Source organism: Protomyctophum bolini (assembly GCF_963924005.1).
Source record: "Protomyctophum bolini genome assembly, chromosome: 23".
In the NCBI taxonomy this organism is placed as follows: Eukaryota; Metazoa; Chordata; class Actinopteri; order Myctophiformes; family Myctophidae; genus Protomyctophum; species Protomyctophum bolini.
Window position 1 is genome coordinate 25,948,734 of NC_137884.1, and position 22,500 is coordinate 25,971,233.

General features: G+C 47.8%; 1 protein-coding gene and 1 long non-coding RNA gene across 6 annotated transcripts in view; one reads left to right on the forward strand and one right to left on the reverse strand.

Moving 5' to 3' along the window:
* The window catches only part of elk3 (ETS transcription factor ELK3), a 17,044-nt gene extending 478 nt beyond the window's left edge, over nucleotides 1-16,566 (forward strand). For 2 of the 5 annotated variants that reach the window (XM_080757583.1, XM_080757584.1), the window contains exons 2-5: nucleotides 5,154-5,362; nucleotides 6,527-7,426; nucleotides 11,637-11,759; nucleotides 16,026-16,161. In XM_080757583.1, the coding sequence (XP_080613709.1) occupies nucleotides 5,156-5,362; nucleotides 6,527-7,426; nucleotides 11,637-11,759; nucleotides 16,026-16,121 (1,326 nt within the window). In that variant the 5' untranslated portion in view covers nucleotides 5,154-5,155 and the 3' untranslated portion in view covers nucleotides 16,122-16,161. Of the gene's footprint in view, nucleotides 1-5,153; nucleotides 5,363-6,526; nucleotides 7,427-11,636; nucleotides 11,760-16,025; nucleotides 16,162-16,205; nucleotides 16,311-16,425 lie in introns of those variants that run through there. The other 3 variants (XM_080757587.1, XM_080757586.1, XM_080757585.1) reach the window with 3 other exon arrangements.
* LOC308311070 lies at nucleotides 16,023-18,526 on the reverse strand. The gene is made up of 3 exons (XR_013963583.1): nucleotides 17,990-18,526; nucleotides 16,154-17,782; nucleotides 16,023-16,114 (listed from the first exon to the last, which is right to left on the reverse strand). It is a non-coding gene; the product is annotated as an uncharacterized lncRNA (long non-coding RNA).
* Nucleotides 18,527-22,500: the final 3,974 nt, after the last annotated feature.

The window sequence follows — 22,500 nt, forward strand, 5'->3', positions numbered from 1 at the left end:
TATAATAACTGTATATACGGACGTTATATCCGTGTGTGTGCGCCGTGCGTGCCGTACGTGCGCGGTTCGTTGGTTGGTTGGTGGGCAGCCAAAAGAAGTTGAGTATCAGAGGTGTACAACTATAGCCTCTCGGCCTGGCGGCGGTGGCAGAAAAATATCGTGTTGAAATATGAGGCGCGGAAGAACAGGACAGGATCTCTGCACAAATAATGCACTTTTCTTTTTGCACAAGTGTGGGGGTATAACTACACAGTAATGTATCCACTTGTACTGTAACAGTGTAACCACACGGACCCTGTTGTTGTTGCGGATATTGGGTTATAGTTACACTGCGTACCGTAGAGAGAGAGCTGCGAATCCATCCCTCCCTCCGTAACTTTCTTGTTGTTCCCGCTGGGTCTCAGACAGACCGTCAGGAACAGAGTGTATAGTGAAGTCGATGTAGTGAAAAAATGCATTCGTGGCCCCTTTAAATTTAAAAAGCCGTAGAGTAGACTTTCTGGTTAGTCTGGAGCTGAGCAGACTAATTGCCATGCGCTTCCGGATTGAAACTGGCAGCAGACAACATCTTGAAAATGACTCACTGGGTGTTTTAAACAAAGAACCGTTTGACTCCACCAGCCTCCCCACATTCACGCCGCTAGTCTCCCCGACAGCAGAGCAGAGGGTTCGGGGATGGATCATCATGGGGTGTGCATTTATTATACAACTCCTGGAAGAGAGTTAAACCTGCTTTGATAACAGATATTTATTATTGTTATTATTATTAACTGTCTACAACTAGACTATGACATCACATCAGACATCAGTCACTATGGTGTCCAATATGTGGATGAGCGCGCACAGCGCGCGCATAACGCATGATTGTGACTGCACGCAGTGCGAGTTGATTTTTCCGTTGGCTGCGCGCTTGGAGAGAGAGAGAGAGCGAGAGAGCGTAATTTGTTATGGCACAAACACATGAGCGAGCGGCGCTTGGACGCGCGCGCGTGCACACACACACACACACACACACACACACACACACACACACACACACACACACACACTTAGTCACACAAGTCTTAAGAACACATTACAAATAACACAAGTGCTTACTGTAGTTAATTAAACAGAGAGGACTGGAATCAATTGGGTTTTTATTATCTTTACCTTTAGGTAACGCCCACTTTGACCACGCCCACAAAAAGGACCCCCCCATGTCATTTGCCAGGCAGGCTCCACTGACACACACACACAGTCACAGTCACACACACACACACACACACACACACACACACACACACACACACACACACTCCATGATGCTAGAAGGCTTTCTTACCTTTATGTGTAGTTGTTACGTCCCCACCAAAGAGGTCCAGGTGTTATTTGTATAGTTGTGTTCATCAGCCTCTGTGCGTCTTCCCCAGAAACCCCTCAAAATAAACGGTTCCTGCTGCTTTGTTTCGTCGCTGTCAGGGCTCATTAGCGTGAAACACCAAAGACCACAAGAACACATCACATACATACATCATGTATACAGTATGACATCAGGCCGCGTCCTCCTATGGGAACACGGATGCCTTTTACATAATGTTGTTGTGTGGAACGGCGTGTGTCCTATATCAGTGTGTGCGTGTGTGTGTGTGCGCGTGTGTGTCAGTGTTGATTTCGTTGACTAAAACTAAGACGAAAAATGTTATGGAAAAAAAAACTAAATGAAAACTAAGCTATGATGACTAAAACTAAGACTAAATATATTGACAATTTTGTCAACAAATAAAAACCATAGACTAGAACGTTAGGAAGGGACTAGTGGACAAGAGATCCAGTATAAGTCATTTTACACTTGGTTGAATGCTGAAAATAGCAGATCTACAAGCAGCGCTGCGACGCATTGTGAGCTTGTAGATCGGCTATTTTCAGCAAGTGTAAAATCAGCCATTATATGGCGGCATCAAGGCCCGCCAAAATACATTTTAGTCGACTAAATCACCTGTAGATTTAGTGGACTAAAATGTGTAAAAGTGTAAAAGTCACTAAAATGTGACTAGAACTAAATGAAGTTTCAGTCCAAAGACTATCACTAAACAAAAGTAGAAATTTGCTGCCAAAAACAACATTGGTGCGTGTGTGTGTGCATGCGTACGCACGCATGCGTACGCGTGTGCCGTGTGTGCGTGCGTGTGTGTGCGTGCAGGTGCGTGTGTGTGCGTGTGTGTGTGTGTGCGTGTGTGTGTGTGCGTGTGTGTGCGTGCAGGTGCGTGTGTGTGCGTGTGTGTGCGTGTGTGCGTGTGTGTGCGTGTGTGCATGCGTGTGTGTGTGTGTGTGCGTGCGGAAACCCTCCGTTTGTCCGTCCCCCTGCCCAGGGTCCAGGGTTTCCGACAGGCTCCCAGTGACAGGAAGTCCTATACCTTTCAGGGCAGGGGCAGTTCCTGTTAGAAGACGCCCCTGTGAAACAGAATGACAGGAAGTCCTCCTTTAGACAGGAAGTCCTCCTTTAGACAGCTTCATGCCTGATTTATACTCGGATGTGCTCGTGCTTGTGTGTGTGCTTGTGTGTGTGTGTGTGTGTGTGTGTGTGTGTGTGTGTGTGTGTGTGGTGCACGACATCACCATGTGTGGTGCACGACATCACCATGTGTGGTGCACGACATCACCATGTGTGGTGCACGACATCACCATGTGTGGTGCACGACATCACCATGTGTGGTGCATGACATCACCATCACCATGTGTGGTGCACGACATCACCATGTGTGGTGCATGACATCACCATCACCATGTGTGGTGCATGACATCACCATCACCATGTGTGGTGCACGACATCACCATGTGTGGTGCACGACATCACCATGTGTGGTGCATGACATCACCATGTGTGGTGCACGACATCACCATGCCTGGTGCACGACATCACCATGTGTGGTGCACGACATCACCATGTGTGGTGCATGACATCACCATGCCTGGTGCACGACATCACCATGTGTGGTGCATGACATCACCATCACCATGTGTGGTGCATGACATCACCATCACCATGTGTGGTGCATGACATCACCATCACCATGTGTGGTGCATGACATCACCATCACCATGTGTGGTGCATGACATCACCATCACCATGTGTGGTGCATGACATCACCATGTGTGGTGCATGACATCACCATGTGTGGTGCACGACATCACCATGTGTGGTGCACGACATCACCATGTCTTCCCTCTCATACACACACACACACACACACACACACACGCATGCCTCCTCTGCAGGAAACGTGTGTGTGTGTGTGTGTGTGTGTGGTGCATTCAATTAATCGATATGGCAATATATTGATCGAAACACCGGACGATATAGGTGAATCGATCAAGAGGCTGCTGTATCGATACGGCAATAAACGGCATGAATTATCTGGGTGATCAGTGCTGCCAAACGTACCTCTGTTTAACGTTATCACATTTTTATTATTTTGAACCCAAGTTTATTTGGGTGACAGACGGACGGACGGACGGACTGACAGATAGAGAGACAGTCAGTACGTACAGACGGACAGACGGACAGACAGAGACAGACGGACGGACGGACAGGAGAGACAGGAGGACAGACAAGCAAAGAAATAACAGAAATACAGGACACAGACAGACAGGGAGAATCATAGGAGAGACAGTGAGTGGACAGTCTCAGGTAAACACGCTGGTTTGTCTTGGCACCAGGTCACCCCCCCCCCCCTCCCCCCCTCCCCCCCTTGGTACCAGGTCACCATGGTCTCTCTCCCCCCTCCCCCCCTTGGCACTAGGTCACTGACCACCAGGTCACTGACCACATCCTCTTCTATCACTATGGAAACATCTTTCAGTCCACCGCCGTTGGCCCTGGTCAGACGCACAGGCAGGGCACATGCACACACACACACACACGCGCGCGCACGCACGCACGCACAGGCTTTCATTTGGACTTTAGTTGCACACGGGTGTGAATATAGAAAACAGCCAATCTACAGGCTCACAACGCATCGCACTGCGTGTGCTGTGAATGCAACTGTAAGTGGAAACATACTTGTATCTACACGGACACACGCATGATCTAGAGATCTATACGTGAGCTATAGAACCACAAGCCTTTGATGCATGCACTGCTATAGTTTCATTCATAAAGATATGTTTTGCTTTATATTAATACTACAGTCCGGTAGAAGACTAACAATATTATGTTCTTGAATCGTGTGTGTGTGTGTGTGTGTGTGTGTGTGTGTGTGTGTGTGTGTGTGACTATGTGTGTGTGACTATGTGTGTGTGTGTGTGTGTGTGTGTGTGTGACTATGTGTGTGTGTGTGTGTGTGTGTGTGTGTGGTGTGTGTGTGTGTGTGTGTGTGTGTGTGTGTGTGTGTTGTGTGTGTGTGTGTGTGACTGTGTGTGTGTGTGTGTGTGTGTGTGTAGGGTGGTTTCAATGTTGCTGTGCTTGTGGTTTCTCACTCGTTTGCTCGAGAGCACGTTAGAGGAAGTCACATGATGTGGGTGTACATTCGTGCCTACCTAAAATATTTCCGTTTGCCTCTTAGGCTCTTACACTTTGTAAACAAACAGTGCAGAGGGTAAATAACATCAAAATGTATACATAAATGACTGACATTTAATACACTACTATACTACTATACTTTAAAAATAGTGGACATCATGACTATCATGCCGAAAAACTGCGACCATTTGCAAACAATTGGCGATGAGGCGATACTAAGTGCGACAGGCCTAGAATGAGTAGAATCATCACATCTCACACCTCTCCTCTCTCTCCTCCCTGACAGAGTACCATCACATCTCACACCTCTCCTCTCTTCTCCCCAACAGTCATGGAGAGTGCCATTAAACCTCTCCTCTCCTCTCTCTCCCCAACAGTCATGGAGAGTGCCATCACATCTCACACCTCTCCTCTCTCTCTCTCCCTGTCTCCAGTCATAGAGAGTGCATCACATCTCACACCTCTCCTCTCTCTCTCTCCCTGTCTCCAGTCATAGAGAGTGCATCACATCTCACACCTCTCCTCTCTCTCTCTCCCTGTCTCCAGTCATGGAGAGTGCCATCACATCTCACACCTCTCCTCTCCTCTCCCCAACAGTCAAGGAGAGTGCCATCACATCTCACACCTCTCCTCTCTCTCTCCCTGTCTCCAGTCATGGAGAGTGCCATCACGCTGTGGCAGTTCCTGCTGCAGCTGCTGCTGGACCAGAGCCACAAGCACCTGATCTGCTGGACGTCTAACGACGGGGAGTTCAAGCTGCTGAAGTCGGAGGAGGTGGCCAAGCTGTGGGGCCTCCGGAAGAACAAGACCAACATGAACTACGACAAGCTGAGCCGCGCCCTGCGCTACTACTATGACAAGGTACAGACAGCAGCGGTGGTGGTGGTGGTTCCCCCCCCGAACCTTTTCCATGTCCGGCTGTGGCTCAGGAGGTAGAGCAAAGGTCGTCCAATGATCCACGGGTCAGCGGTTCGAAGCAATTAAGGGTTCAGAGTCTTTCTCAAGGTCACCTCGACACTAGCCTCGATACCCAGGCTTTCATTTCTTCTGCGCGAAAATTGAAAGCCTGGAGGAACGCATTGGCTGCCTTGGTCTAGAAGTGGGAGTCAACGCTTCCGGGTGGGTGTCGTTCCAAATTATGTGACGTAGCGCTTCACTAGGTGGGAGAGGAGTGGCCAGGGCTGACGGACAGATCGGTGAGATCCAATCAGGGCGTGCGCAAATCTCAGCCGCGACCCACCCCTATAGACCAGAAACTTAACACGTTAGCTCAGGCTACCTCGACACCAACTCTGGGGGAGCCCACAGGGTTCGAACAGGCGACCTTGCGGTTACCATCCAGCCACTCTATACCCCTGAGCCACCACCGCCGCCCGGAGAAGTCTGGGAGCTCTCTGGTGGAGCTGTTGCCCCCCGCGACCCGACTACGGATAAGCGGTTGAAGATGGATGGATGGATAATAATATACTGTTAATAATCTGCAAAATAACGAAACAATTAAGTAAAATAAATGAAAATGGTGTTGAATGTATAGGCTCTTTATAATAATGATAATATAAAACAAGAGTAAACATAATGAGTACAAGCAGCGCGAACGAACGTATAGCTGACGTGGTTGAAGCCTCTCTCTCTCTCTCTCTCTCTCTCTCTCTCTCTCTCTCTCTCTCTCTCTCTCTCTCTCTCTCTCCAATTTACAATTACAATTTAGGCATTTAGCAGACGCTCTTAATTCAGAGCGACTTACATTAAGCAAGAACAAAAAAGCATGGGAATACATCACATAAAAAGCATTTATCATGAAACATGCGTAAGCTATAAGAAAGTAACAGTGGAATATCTATACAATGAAGCTATACATATAAACTATACATATATACTATACTATGCTATATACGTACATATGTACTATGACGTGCTATGACTACATACAATGCAATTATAGTGCTGTCTACATAACATGCATCTCTCTCTCTCTCTCTCTCTCTCTCTCTCTCTCTCTCTCTCTCTCTCTCTCTCTCCAAACAGAACATCATCAAGAAGGTGATCGGTCAGAAGTTCGTCTACAAGTTCGTGTCGTTCCCTGAGATCCTGAAGATGGACCCGGCGGCCGTGGAGATGGGCCGCTGCGGCGAGGACTCGTCCCTCGCCCTGTCCGAGGGCGAGGGAGGAGGGGGCGGAGCCGACGAGGACGCCACCCTCCTCCTCCTCCGCGGCGGCGGCGGACGCAACGAGTACCTCCACTCGGGCCTGTACTCCTCCTTCACCGTCAGCTCCCTGACGCACTCCCCCCCTCCCCCGGCCCCTCCCCCCCCCGACCACCCGCACCACCACCGGCCAATCAAGACGGAGCCCCGGAGCCACGACTACGGCGGCGACGACAACGCCACGGTCATCCGCTTCGTGGCCAACCGCGGCGGGGGGGCGTCGCCCGCGCTGTCCCACCGCTCCTCCGCCGCCTCGCCCCCCCCTCCCTCCTCCCCCCGCTGCTCCTCCTCCTCCTCGCCGCCCCAGAGCCCCCACGGCGGCCACGCCTCCCTGTGGAGGCGGGGCCACAGCCCCTACCCAGAGACGACGGACACCGTGGCGTGGAGGCGGAGCCTCGGCCCTTACCCAGAGACTGACGCAGTGGCGTGGAGACTCGCCTACCCGGAGACGACTCATCGCGAGGACGAGTCGGAGCAGAACGCACAGCCTCTCAACCTGTCGGCCGGTCACAGGGACAGAGACCGCCCCTCCTCGCAGGGGGGGAGGAGCCTGTCCGGTGGCGGCGGTGGCCCCTCCTCCTCGTCCAAAACCAGGAAGCCCAAAGGCCTGGAGATCTCGGCCCCGTCCCTGCTTTTGGCGGGAAGTGACATTGGGTCGATTGCACTCAACAGCCCGGCGCTGCCCTCGGGGTCTCTGACGCCGGCTTTCTTCACTGCACAGGTGTGTTTGGTATGGAATGATTGGTTTATCTATTATACATTGGAGAAGTGGTACCCAAAAGCTGTACCCAAAAGCTGTACCCAATACGTTGTACCCAGAAGAAACCCAAAGCCACAACAGCTACGTCGCTATTGCAACACCCACAACACCATCTTACACACTACACCCACACACACTCACACGGGCAGTGACGTCACACACTTACCCTTCGCAGTGTTCCAACGCTATCTCCTCATAAGGCGCCCGACGCCAACGCTGACCACCAGCCACCAAACAATAGTCTTTGCACTGCCAAAATAATGCCTCCCTTCCACACTCACGCCGGCAATGCATTTGTTTAATACAAACATTTTCGCCCCAATCACCCACACCCCCGAGGCTTCCCTACACGGAACACTAACCACTGCTGCCTATGCTGTTGCCCCAACAGGGCCAGAAACAAGGCCTTTAAACCACGCTACTTACATACACTACAACTCGCTTACAATTCGCAAACCTGGCAACACTGCCCTGGCTCACACGTCACCAGCTCTGTTCTCTCCGTCTCTCGGCTCTCGACTCGCAGGAGAAGACAAAAACAAGGAAGAGCAATTCTCTGCTCGCGAGGGGAGCAATTGGATTTAACATATCACTGACACAGCGATTCCCTTCCCGTGGCGAAGTAACGAAATTCTAGTTTATATACAGGTGTGATTGGTATGGAATGATTGGTTTATTTATATACAGGTGTGTTTGGTATGGAATGATTGGTTTATTTATCACAGGTGTGTTTGGTATGGAATGATTGGTTTATTTATATACAGGTGTGTTTGGTATGGAATGATTGGTTTATTTATCACAGGTGTATTTGGTATGGAATGATTGGTTTATTTATATACAGGTGTGTTTGGTATGGAATGATTGGTTTATTTATCACTCGTTTGGTTTATTTGTTTAGTTTGTTTAGGATGAGGAAATGAGCAAAGATTTGAGTTAAAAAACTCGCTCTGTAACAATATACGTTCAAAGATTTCAGGCACATTTTCACGATTTTTCAAAAATAGCAGATATACAAGCTCGTAGCGCGGCACTCGGTGCCGCGCTACGAGAAAGAAAGAGCCATGCATGTGTCTGAGGTATAAAGAATAGGTAAATGCAGACAGAAGAGGAGGAGGAGGAGGAGGATTGAGGAGGAGGAGGAGCGTCCTCACTAGGAGGAGGAGAATGCCAAGGAAATAAAATAAGCAAAAGACAAGTTGTAGACAGACAGGGAGGGAGGGGATGGAAAGAGGTGAGGGGAAAGAGAGAGAGGGAGGGAGAGGAGAGGAGAGAGGGAGGGAGAGAGAGAGGGAGAGGGAGGGCGAGGGAGAGGGGGAGAGAGAGAGAGAGGAGAGAGGGGGAGGGCGAGGGAGAGGGAGAGAGGGCGGGGTGGTCCGTAAGTGAAGCCATATGTTCCTAGAGCTCCCGGTTCGCCGGCGTGTGTCTGGGTCCTCCAACTATCAACAATACAGCAGAGTCTGACTTCATTACAGCAGCAATGATACACTGTCTCACTCCTCCTACACTGTAGATAACTACACTATACTCCTCCTACACTGTATAAATACAACAATACAGCAGAGTCTGACTTCATTACAGCAGCAATGATACACTGTCTCACTCCTCACACTACACTCCTCCTACACTGTAGATAAATACACTACACTCCTCCTACACTGTCTCACTCCTCCACTGCACTCCTCCTCCTACACTGTAGATAAATACACTACACTCCTCCTACACTGTCTCACTCCTCCACTATACACTCCTCCTCCACTGTCTCACTCCTCCACTACACTCCTACACTGTAGATAAATACACTACACCCCTCCTACAATGTAGAGAAATACACTACACTGTGTAGAGTGTCAATCCACTCTATACGCGTTAATTGCGCCGTTGAGGAATTCCGTATCGGAGAACACTATTATAAGACGGAAGTTTACTACATGAGTGTATGGCAGAAGTACTTCATATACTATATACTGTATGAGCGTATGGCTTTTAGAGGCTTTTTTTTGCATAAATCAGTGCTATTGAACACCCTTTACGTCTGTGTGTCGTTTCGAAAATATTGAACCGAAAGTAGTAAAAAAGTGCTTTGGACAAAACCTCTCAACTCCATTGGACCCTCAAACTGTCTGCTACAAAGCAACTAACTCCACCACCTCTCCCCCTGTCTCTCATGGAAGTATAATTGACAGTATATGAAGTTACAACGCCAACTTTGATGAGGGCTCTATTGCTTTGTTTTAGAAATATAAGGTTTTCTTTAATTTCCTGAAAAATGTATATTTTTCATTTCCTGAAAGATGAAACAGTCATGAGGTTTCCTCCAGACAAAACCCCGTATACTGCACGCTTATATGACAAGAACCTGAAGGCGGAAATAACGACAAGATAGAAGGAAAAACGAATGAACCGCGACTTCCCTATTTAGGGCAACAACTAAATAAAGTTGAGCTCGTAGTATGTATAATGTAGTATAGTATGCTATTCATCGTGCATTGACTTATTAGTGGTTTAAAATGGGGGTTTCCTAGAGGGGGCCGTGCCCCCTCCTCTCTTCTCTTCCCCCTCCACTACTCCAGCGGTGGTCTCTCTCTCTCTTCACTAAAACAAACACAGACACAAGCAGCGCCCGCCCGGGTCCATAGGGGTTGAATGACGGCACGCCGCTCTACGAACTGTGTTATGATGTGTTCTGGTAACTCGGGCACTTTCAAATGGGGGGGGGTGTCGGGGTGTTTCATTGTAAAAACGACATAACTCTTGTTTTTTTTTAACATGCGGTATTAACTTAAATTACAATTTAACAATTTGTGGGTTTTTGGTTTCTGGTCGTCCCCCTCTCTCTCTCTGTAGACTCCTCCTGAGTCCCAGTCCCCCTCTCTCTCTCTGTAGACTCCTCCTGAGTCCCAGTCCCCCTCTCTCTCTCTCTCTGTAGACTCCTCCTGAGTCCCAGTCCCCCTCTCTCTCCCTCTGTAGACTCCTCCTGAGTCCCAGTCCCCCTCTCTCTCTCTCTCTCTCTCTCTCTGTAGACTCCTCCTGAGTCCCAGTCCCCTCTCTCTCTCTCTCTCTGTAGACTCCTCCTGAGTCCCAGTCCCCTCTCTCTCTCTCTCTCTGTAGACTCCTCCTGAGTCCCAGTCCCCTCTCTCTCTCTCTCTCTGTAGACTCCTCCTGAGTCCCAGTCCCCCTCTCTCTCTCTCTCTGTAGACTCCTCCTGAGTCCCAGTCCCCTCTCTCTCTCTCTCTCTGTAGACTCCTCCTGAGTCCCAGTCCCCTCTCTCTCTCTCTCTCTCTCTGTAGACTCCTCCTGAGTCCCAGTCCCCCTCTCTCTCTCTGTAGACTCCTCCTGAGTCCCAGTCCCCCTCTCTCTCTCTGTAGACTCCTCCTGAGTCCCAGTCCCCCTCTCTCTCTCTCTCTGTAGACTCCTCCTGAGTCCCAGTCCCCCTCTCTCTCTCTGTAGACTCCTCCTGAGTCCCAGTCCCCCTCTCTCTCTCTGTAGACTCCTCCTGAGTCCCAGTCCCCCTCTCTCTCTCTGTAGACTCCTCCTGAGTCCCAGTCCCCCTCTCTCTCTCTCTCTGTAGACTCCTCCTGAGTCCCAGTCCCCCTCTCTCTCTCTGTAGACTCCTCCTGAGTCCCAGTCCCCCTCTCTCTCTCTGTAGACTCCTCCTGAGTCCCAGTCCCCCTCTCTCTCTCTCTCTGTAGACTCCTCCTGAGTCCCAGTCCCCCTCTCTCTCTCTGTAGACTCCTCCTGAGTCCCAGTCCCCCTCTCTCTCTCTGTAGACTCCTCCTGAGTCCCAGTCCCCCTCTCTCTCTCTCTCTGTAGACTCCTCCTGAGTCCCAGTCCCCCTCTCTCTCTCGTCAGTGAAAAAAGGTAGTCGACGAACATTCTTCGTCATAGTTTTAGTCGACGAAATCAACACTGAAGTAGTAGTAGTTATAGTTGTAAAGAAAAAACCCCAACTCTGGCAACCGTATAGTTTGTTCTGTAAGTCACTTCACGTGACAGATGTGTCATCTTTACTTCACTTACACAGTAGTTTAGTTTAGCCTGTTGCGTTAGACTATAGACCTCAGCGTTCGTTGTGTGATTCACCCCTGCTCCCTAACCCTAAACCCTCTAACCCTAACCCTAAACCCTCTAACCCTAAACCCTAAACCCTCTAACCTTAACCCTCTCTCTGTAGACTCCGTCCGGCCTCCTCCTGAGCCCCAGTCCGCTGCTCTCCAGCATCCACTTCTGGAGCAGCCTCAGTCCCGTGGGGCCCCTGAGCCCTGCTCGCCTGCAGGCCCATGGACCCCTGTTCCAGGTAACACACGCGCACACACGCACACACACACACACACACACACACACACACACCCCTGAGGGGCCATGGACCCCTGTTCCAGGTAACACACACTTTTTACAATTTAGGCATTTAGCAGACGCTCTTAATCCAGAGCGATTTACAATAAGCAATAACAAAACAAGCATGGCAACACATCACATACATAAAAAGTGTAGTTGTCATGAAACATGCGTATAAGCTAAGAACGTAACAGTGGAATATCTATATAATGAAACTATGTGCAGATAAACTATACATACTATAAAGTTCTACGACTACATAAAAAGTGCCGTCTACGTAACATGCACACACAAACGCACACAGGTTGAGTACACAGCAAAATCCTGGCGTATATATACATCTAATTTGGGGGGCAGCCTTTCAGATATTTGAAAGAACAGCCAGTCTTACCAGCTCACAGTGAGCTGGTACTGGTACCAGTACCAGCTCACTGTGAGCTGGTACTGGTACCAGTACCCGTACCAGCTCACTGTGAGCCGGTACTGGTACCGGTAGACTGGCTGTTTTAGCCATTCGTCGTCTGAAGAAGTGGACGAGGCTGAAGTGGTTTTCTAAATGAATGAATTAGAATTGGACCGCGACACACTTACATTCTACTGCCTCGTCTAACCCTACACGACGGCCCACTTATCAGAGGGGTCTCTGGACCCCCAACACTCTTACATTCTTCAGCCTCGTCTGAAGAATGGCCCACCTCGTCTGGCCCACTTATCAGAGGGGTCTGGTCTGGACCCCCAACACTCTTACATTCTTCAGCCTCGTCTGAAGAATGGCCCACCTCGTCTGGCCCACCTATCAGAGGGGTAGGGTATAGGGTAGGGGTCAGAGGGGTCACACAGAGTTGGGACACACACACAGAGGACACCGGAGAACTCGCCAGTTTACCAAGACGCCGCGGCGAACGTTCTTCATCAGTGTTCTTCATCGTTATGCTAACTGTCATGCAGTGTTGTTTTCGTCGACTGAAACTAAGACGCGTTGCATCTTACTAGACTAACACTAAGACATTCCAATGTGACTAAAACGAAATGAAGTCTCAGTCCAAAGACTATGGCTAAACTAAAATAGAAATTTGCTGCCAAAAACAACACTGCTCACATGCTGTCTTCATCAGTGTAGTTTATGTAGGGTTGCCACCTGTCCCTTAACCCATTCTGACCGGGCACCCATTTTGGTGTTAGCATCATGTTATGCTTTAGCTATTGAAAAATAGCAGATCTACAAGCTCATAGCGCGCCACCGAGTGGCGCGCTACGAGCTTGTAGGTCTGCTATTTCTTTTTAATTCGAAGAACGACTGACATTTTTAGAATCTGATCTCAGGTCAGAATGGGTTCATCAGACCAGTGTGTGTCCAGTGGAAACCTCGTATGAATCTGATCTCAGGTCAGAATGGGTTAAAAGACATTAAATGGGGGTCTGTAAACTAATGCATGTCAAACTGGTACTTGAAATTAAATGGGTTGAGAATCACTGTGTAAAAGTCTTCTCTTATGGGGGTCGCTGGCATATATTTTATAATGGGCTGCTGATGTTATGCTCATGTGGAAAACAAAATTCTACTTCAAAAGTTGTGGATAGCATATAAACAATAAGTTGAAGGGAAACTTCGACTTATTGCTTCAACGTATTGCTTCAACTTATTGCATCGACTTATTGCATCGACGTATTGCTTCAACTTATTGCATCGACGTATTGCTTCAACTTATTGCATCGACGTATTGCTTCGACTTATTGCATCGACGTATTGCTTCGACTTATTGCATCGACGTATTGCTTCAACTTATTGCATCGACGTATTGCTTCGACTTATTGCATCGACGTATTGCTTCGACTTATTGCATCGACGTATTGCTTCGACTTATTGCTTCAACTTATTGCCGGCCTTGCCGCACACGCCTGCGCCACAAAGCCGCGGCAGGCGTAAAGAGTGTCCCTTATTTCAAGATCTCAAAGGTGGCAATCCTAAGTTTATGTCAAACCCACATTATGTTATGGTTCATTTCCAAAGTGATCAAATTATTTTCTACAATTAAATGGTCAGCTAGATGGAGAGGCTAGTAGTAGTAGTAGCAGTGTTGATTTTGACAGTACATTTTAGTTTTAGTTTTAGTCTTTTGAATAGTTTCTTTTTAGTTTTAGTCACATTTTTAAGTTACCTGGAATGTTTTAGTGTTAGTCTAGTTTTTGTCGATTAAATAATAATTTTAGTCGCCAAAATCGACAGTTGGATTTAGTCGACTGAGATGTATTTTGCCGTCGTAATGACTGATTTTACACTTGCAATTTTCAGCATGCAACCAAGTGTAAAATGAGTAAATGACTTATGATACTGGGGGCTGTATTTTGCGTGTCTTAAGTACCAGGTCTTATTACCTAACTTGAGTAAACTAAAGACCTGGAGGCGTGATCAATGCCATTTGGCTATTCTGAGTGGCCAAAGAGCATTGATCACGCCTCCAGGTCTTTACGCCAAAATCGACAGTTGGATTTAGTCGACTGAGATGTATTTTGCCGTCGTAATGACTGATTTTACACTTGCAATTTTCAGCATGCAACCAAGTGTAAAATGAGTAAATGACTTATGATACTGGGGGCTGTATTTTGCGTGTCTTAAGTACCAGGTCTTATTACCTAACTTGAGTAAACTAAAGACCTGGAGGCGTGATCAATGCCATTTGGCTATTCTGAGTGGCCAAAGAGCATTGATCACGCCTCCAGGTCTTTAGTTTACTCAAGTTAGGGAATAAGACCTGGTACTTAAGACACACAAAATACAGCCCTGTATCTCTTGTCCACTAGTCCCTTCCTAACATTTTAGTCTAGTTTTTATCTGTTGACAAAATTGTCAATATATTCACTTCAGTCTTAAGTCTTTCATTTACTTTCCACGTAGTTTTCGTCAGTGAGAAAAGGTAGTCGACGAACATTCTTCGTCATAGTTTTAAGTCGACGAAATCAAACACTGAAGTAGTAGTAGTTATAGTCGTAAAGAAAAAAAAAACCCAATCTGGCAACCGTACGTAGCTTGTTCTGCAAGTCACTTCACATGACAGATGTGTCATCTTTACTTCACTTACACAGTAGTTTAGTATAGCCTGTTGCGTTTCTGCAGACTATAGACCTCAGCCGTTCGTTGTGTGATTCACCACCGTGTGCGTGTGTGCGTGCGGGTTTCAAAATAAGACACAGATGTTTCCTTTCTAGTGTGGACAAGCAGGGGGGGGGGGGGGGGGGAGTGGGGGGCAGCTTCCTGTTGGTGAGGGGGGGAGGAGGGGGAGGGGGAGGAAGGGGTGAGGGGAGCTCCACCCACTCCCATCATCAGCAACTCTCTCACAACAGGAAGTGGCGCTCGCTCGCTACACATTCTCCCTTTGGTGCAACGGTGGGTCAGGGGCGGGCCGCTGTTAGAAAGCCCATTTTAACCCATTCAGGGCCCGGGAGAAAACCCTCCTTTTTTTGGTGTTTTATACTTTATACCTGTTCGTATGTATAGTACGGCACAGAGTGTCGCGCTATACGAGCTTGTAGATCTGCTATTTTTGAAAGAAATCGTGAAAATATTCTTTCAGAGCGAAGGGACAACATGTTTTCAGATTCCGTAATGTAGCGCATACGCGCGCACGAACACGCACACACTAGCACACACACACACACACACACACACACACACACACACACACACACTACAAGTGTAAATAATGTATTTCTTGTTGTTTTTGTTTCTGTTATTTTCCATACCTATGCTTGATTACTTTGTCTTACTATTTGTATATTACGATTTGTTAAATTGTATATTAACCTTGGTGAGAACCACATATAAGCCCTCCCTGGGTTTCTTTTCTCACCTGCACACACTTCTCTTTTATTGATGTTACCTTTTTGTACTGTTTTTATTGTGCGAAATAAACTAAACTAAACTAAAGATTGGGGTCCGCGGCCATTTACAAATAAATTCTGGGGGTCCTTTTATGACATGAAAGCATTTGAGAAACCACTGACACAGAAAACATTTTCAGAAAACTGTCAGGATTTAGAAGACATTTGTGTAGAATCGTCCTCTAGGATCTATAAATTGGTTAAATGAAACGCATTTAATCGACGTCTTTCACTGTGCCCTCTCCTCTGGTCCTTTTTGCTTTGAACTCTGATGATCTGACATATTGAATACATTGTGAATATCCAGTTGAATAATTATGAATGTCATTTTTACCTCCCTGTACAGTTCCCCACTCTGCTGAACGGACCCATCCCCATGTCCCTGGCCGGTCTGGACACCGCCTCGCACCTACTGCTGTCCCCGGGACCCCACAGCTCCTGATCTCTGCCTGGAGCCCCCCGGGACCCCCACACGTCCTGATCTCTGCCTGGAGCCCCCCTACTGCTCTCCTCCTGGACCCCACAGCTCCTGATCTCTGCCTGGAGCCCCCCGGGACCCCACAGCTCCTGATCTCTGCCTGGAGCCCCCCGGGACCCCACAGCTCCTGATCTCTGCCTGGAGCCCCCCTACTGCTCTCCCCCTGGACCCCACAGCTCCTGATCTCTGCCTGGAGCCCCTCTGGGACCCCACAGCTCCTGATCTCTGCCTGGAGCCCACCCTACTGCTCTCCTCCTGGACCCCACAGCTCCTGATCTCTGCCTGGAGCCACCCTACTGCTCTCCTCCTGGACCCCAGAGGTCCTGATCTCTGCCTGGAGCCACCCTACTGCTCTCCTCCTGGACCCCAGAGGTCCTGATCTCTGCCTGGAGCCACCCTACTGCTCTCCTCCTGGACCCCAGAGGTCCTGATCTCTGCCTGGAGCCCCCCTACTGCTCTCCTCCTGGACCCCAGAAGTCCTGATCTCTGCCTGGAGCCCCTCTGGGACCCCACAGCTCCTGATCTCTGCCTGGAGCCACCCTACTGCTCTCCTCCTGGACCCCAGAGGTCCTGATCTCTGCCTGGAGCCCCCCTACTGCTCTCCTCCTGGACCCCAGAAGTCCTGATCTCTGCCTGGAGCCACCCTACTGCTCTCCCCCTGGACCCCATAAGTGTCCGTGGAAGCAACCAGCACTTCATCATCCAATCACAAAGCAGCAGGCCCAGCGGGTCAAAGGTCAGACCAGGATCCTGGACTAAAGAATGACCATTAACGCTCCGTCAGTATAACAGATGGGAGTCGGCCACCTTCTGGCGGTGTTTATATAAAATATATATATATAAAATATATATATCACTATTGATCGGAATCAACCTGTTCTATTGAATAGCTTTAATGTGTGACAAGGAAATGGGAGCTTCATCTTTGAGGCTTGCTCTCTGCCAAGATCCTTCTGCAGTAAACATTTCGTTTACTTTTCATTTTTTTGGGGGCTCAAAAATGGTATAAATGATACAAATTGGCTGCATTTGACATTTAACATATTCACGACAGCGGCCATTTTGCGCTTACATCATACCCTGTGGATGAGAATCCCGCGTCACACCCTCAGTACTTTGTGTCTAAGACCAAAATAGAGCGCCGAAGTCCTGACGTCGCTCGCTCGCTCGTCCCCTCGATTCCCCCCCTGGTTCACGGAAGTAATTTCTCTATGGAGAACAACACGGGGTGATCTTAATATCGCCTACTATTAGCATTGTGGTCCAAAAATAAACAAGCTGTCTCTGCGTTATTGTCAGGGAGGTGGTGTCTCTGTATCGTTTATGACAGTCAGTCACTCATAATATAATACAGTCTGTTTCTAGCTGAAAAACGAACTAATTCAGCAGCAGTAACATTAGCGTTTTCTCTCAGTCAGTTGATTCTTCATATCCATATGAGTGAAGCGGCCGGGGTGACATGTTTATTTTTCAAACACAGTTCTCATATGAGGCGATCTAAAATCCCCCCCTATGGGGATTACAATGCAAATAAAAAGTACATGAACGCGTGGATTTATAGCGCCCTCTAGTGATATTGACGTCAGACTTTCGGTGCTCTATATGTCCACCGTGTTTAACCCATTCTGTACGGGAACCCCTTTTGGTGTTTTAACTATTTGAAAAACTTTAGCTATTGAAAAATAGCAGATCTACAAGCTCGTAGCGCGCCACCGAGTGGCGCGCTACGAGCTTGTAGGTCTGCTATTTTTGAAAAATCGTAAAAAAATGTGGCACCAATCTTTGAATATATATTCTCTCGACGTCAGGCCTAAATGGGTTAATAATATAACGGTCAGTTGTTGTCAGTTGTTGTACTCTACATTCACACAGCCCGTTCCAGACGGCTAGCAGTTCATCTGCTGGTTATTTCGAGGGCCAAGCATTATAATGCATTTGTAAATCTTTTTGTATGGTCGTTTTGTATTGCTTTGATAAAGTGTATTTTGAGGCTGTGAACTTGTTTGTATTGTTCTCTAGCTGTCTTACGTGGTTAGTTTTTTTGTATGATTTTATACCATATCGTATGCACTGTGCTTTTTTTTAATTAAAAACTCTGTACCGGCTGTGCCTTCAGAAATGTAAAGAGTTATGTATTATCTCTTATAGGCTTTAAATCTGTTTCTTTTTTTTTTTTTAGAGACAAAATTCCAGGTTCATATTTTTTGCACAAAAGCTTTTTGTAAAATAGCTTTTGGTTATTGTTTTTATATAAAGGAATTGATTAAAAAAAAAAGTATTCTAAATGATTTGCTTATTTCTTTGTGCTGTTTTTGTGACTTTGAGGAAAAACTGTTTTTTTTTTGAATAAAACACAAGGCATTGAATGCTATTCAACTTCATCCTACTTTTTTTTTTTTCCTTCCCGGAAATGTTGAAAAGTAGCAGATCTACAAGCTATGCGCGTCAGGGCCTTACAGTGCGTTTGGACAGCGGGCGGGCATCGGCCGACACATCGCCCTGCAGAGTACCGCACGTTATCGCCCGAGAAGATTAATTATTTCTAGTGATGCACCGAACATTCGTCCGCAGGAAATATTCGGCAGAAAATGGGCTAAAAAATTCATTTTCGGCCCAAATAGGCAGAAAATATATCACCGAATAGTGTATGCAATTAATGCTGCATTCAAAAGAGCTGAATAAATGTTTTCCGGACCCATAATAGTGATTATTATTTAAGTTAAGTTTTGCCATAACCATTTATTTTTATTTTTATCCCACAATTTTGTAACCCAGATTTTCTTTTCACCCAGTGCCAATTATCTAATTGGAGTAATCCTGGGCGCTACACTCCCTCTGCCAACCTGGGGGGGGCAGCGGACTGACCTCATGCCTCCTTCTAGGCTGGCCAGTTTTGGAGGCAGTTTTAGAGACCAGGATTACTGCATGTTTTTGTGAGGGTACCTACCCTAGGGGTCACAGGGAAAACATGCAAACTCCACACAGAAAGGTCCCATCGCCAACCCCCGCCTCTGGTATGGGCACTGATGACACGGAGGAGGGAACACGCCGCCAGTGCCCACAGCGTCCCCAGCGGGAATCGGAATGCTTCTGGGGTGGGGGTACCTGGAACAACATATTTTCAGACGGGGGTCGGTGGCCTATTACATATATTTTTTGGGGGTCCTTGACATGAAACAGTTTGAACACAACTGACAATAGAAACATAGGTTCTTTCAGAAAACTGTCAGGATGTAAAAGACATTTTTAGAATCTGATCTCAGGCCTAAATGGGTCATGAAACAAGAAAGCTTCCAACCTTTGCATAATAATAATACTTCACACCATGAAAGACGCTGAGCGCTGAGCTTTGTATGAAACAGACATTTTTTTTTTACTTTTGATGGTTATGAGAAATAAATAGTTCCAGTAAAAAGAGTTAGACGGTCACCAACCTTGGACCGTGTGTGTGTTCTGACGGCACAACGTCAGTGTTCAAGAGAAGCTGAGTTTACGACACAGCAGGCGTTCCATGCAACAGGCACACTCTCTGCGCACACGCACGCACACACACACACACACACACACACACACACACACACACACACAGATCCAGATACACAGGAGTCATTAAAAAAAAGTACAATATTACAATATTAATATTCAATCACTGTCAGTTGAAAACAACACAGCGGCGTGTTACTGTAAATCTAAAATTTCAATTTGAAATCTCTTTTTTTTCCTTCTTCTTCATGTGTACAATGCTGGAGATAAAGAGAGTGGTGGTCCGACACAGAGTGCTTTGAACTCCTTTGAGAGGCGGACCCGACACTGCCCCCCTAAGGACTGGTGCAGGGCCTGAGGGCCCCCCTAAGGACCGGTGCAGGGCCCCTATAAGGACCAGTGAAGGGCCCCTATAAGGACCAGCACAGGGCCCCTATAAGGACCAGTGAAGGGCCCCTATAAGGACCAGTGAAGGGCCCCTATAAGGACCAGCACAGGGCCCCTATAAGGACCAGCACAGGGCCCCTATAAGGACCAGCACAGGGCCCCTATAAGGACCAGCACGGGGCCCCTATAAGGACCAGCACAGGGCCCCTATAAGGACCAGCACGGGGCCCCTATAAGGACCAGCACAGGGCCCCTATAAGGACCAGCACAGGGCCCCTATAAGGACCAGCACAGGGCCCCTATAAGGACCAGCACAGGGCCCCTATAAGGACCAGCACAGGGCCCCTATAAGGACCAGCACAGGGCCCCTATAAGGACCAGTGAAGGGCCCCTATAAGGACCAGCACAGGGCCCCTATAAGGACCAGAGCAGGGCCCCTATAAGGACCAGTGAAGGGCCCCTATAAGGACCAGCACAGGGCCCCTATAAGGACCAGCACAGGGCCCCTATGAGGACCAGCACAGGGCCCCTATGAGGACCAGCGAAGGGCCCCTATAAGGACCAGTGAAGGGCCCCTATAAGGACCAGTGAAGGGCCCCTAAGCATGCCGCACACTGACACTGTATTCACACGGGAGGTCAAAGTTTAACAGACTTAATACTGGTGGGTCTATAAACTCTGCCACATGGATGCTCGTATATAGAGGAGGGTCCTGATAGGACGACACTCTCTTGCAACTTCCCTGATTGGCTATACGGATCAAACACTTTAAGAAAAAAAAAAAAGGAAATAATACCGGCACCACAAAGTCATTGAAGAAGATGCACACGTCACAAAGTCCTATACTGTGGTTGCTACAGTATGGGCTCCGTTTACCCTCACCGCTAAACCCCTTATCCCTAAACCCCTTATCCCTAAACCCCTTATCCCTAAACCCCTTATCCCTAAACCTCTTATCCCTAAACCCCTTATCCCTAAACCCCTTATCCCTAAACCTCTTATCCCTAAACCTCTTATCCCTAAACCCCTTATCCCTAAACCCCTTATCCCTAAACCCCTTATAAACCTCTTATCCCTAAACCTCTTATCCCTAAACCTCTTATCCCTAAACCTCTTATCCCTAAACCCATTATCCCTAAACCCCTTATCCCTAAACCTCTTATCCCTAAACCTCTTATCCCTAAACCCCTTATCCCTAAACCCCTTATCCCTAAACCCCTTATCCCTAAACCCCTTATCCTTAAACCTCTTATCCCTAAACCCCTTATCCCTAAACCCCTTATCCCTAAACCTCTTATCCCTAAACCCCTTATCCTTAAACCCCTTATCCCTAAACCCCTTATCCTTAAACCTCTTATCCCTAAACCCCTTATCCCTAAACCCCTTATCCCTAAACCTCTTATCCCTAAACCCCTTATCCTTAAACCTCTTATCCCTAAACCCCTTATCCCTAAACCTCTTATCCCTAAACCTCTTATCCCTAAACCCCTTATCCCTAAACCTCTTATCCCTAAACCCCTTATCCTTAAACCTCTTATCCCTAAACCCCTTATCCCTAAACCCCTTATCCCTAAACCCCTTATCCCTAAACCTCTTATCCCTAAACCCCTTATCCCTAAACCTCTTATCCCTAAACCCCTAATCCCTAAACCTCTTATCCCTAAACCCCTTATCCCTAAACCCCTTATCCCTAAACCCCTTATCCCTAAACCTCTTATCCCTAAACCCCTTATATCTAAACTTCTTTGCCTTTATTTTTATTATTTTGAAAAAAAGAAAAAAAAAACATTTTTGAATAGTTCCAACTATATCTACATTGACACGTTGTGAGCTTTGTAGACTGGGCCATTTGAACTATTCACAAATGTGTTGCAAAATTAGTAAAAAAGTTTAGGGATAAGGGCTTTAGGGATAAGGGCTTTAGGGATAAGGGCTTTAGCGGTGACGGAAATGGAGCCCCTAAATATCTCCAAATGCAAAAGGAGGAGGAGGAGGAGGGGGACGAAAAAAAAGTATAGCTTGCATAATATAATAAAGCGCTGAAGTCCTGTAAGGAGGGGGAGGGGGGGGAGCAGCCTGACGGGTTCCTGTGGGATGTCACATGACTTCCTGTTGAGCTCCCTGTGTTTTCTCTCCTCCCTGATCTTTGCTTTCTTGTTGTCATGGCAACCCGGGGAGGGAGACCGGAAACGTCCTGGAGAGAAACTATTCCCCCCTCCCCTCCCCTCCCCTGTTTGTGGTCCCATTGCTTTAGCCAGGAAGGGAAGGGGGGACGGGGTGGGGGAACGGGGACATGCAGTTGGTTTGAAAGGATCCTGGGGGCCGGTTTTTGTTTCTTCTCAAAAAGACTCTTAGTGCTCTGTGATGACCTGCTACATTATAGTAATAGTACAACACCTGGTTTTCTGACTGTCACCCAGCACCGTTGTGGGAGGAGGAGGAGGGGGAGGAAGAGGAGGGGGGAGGGGGAGGA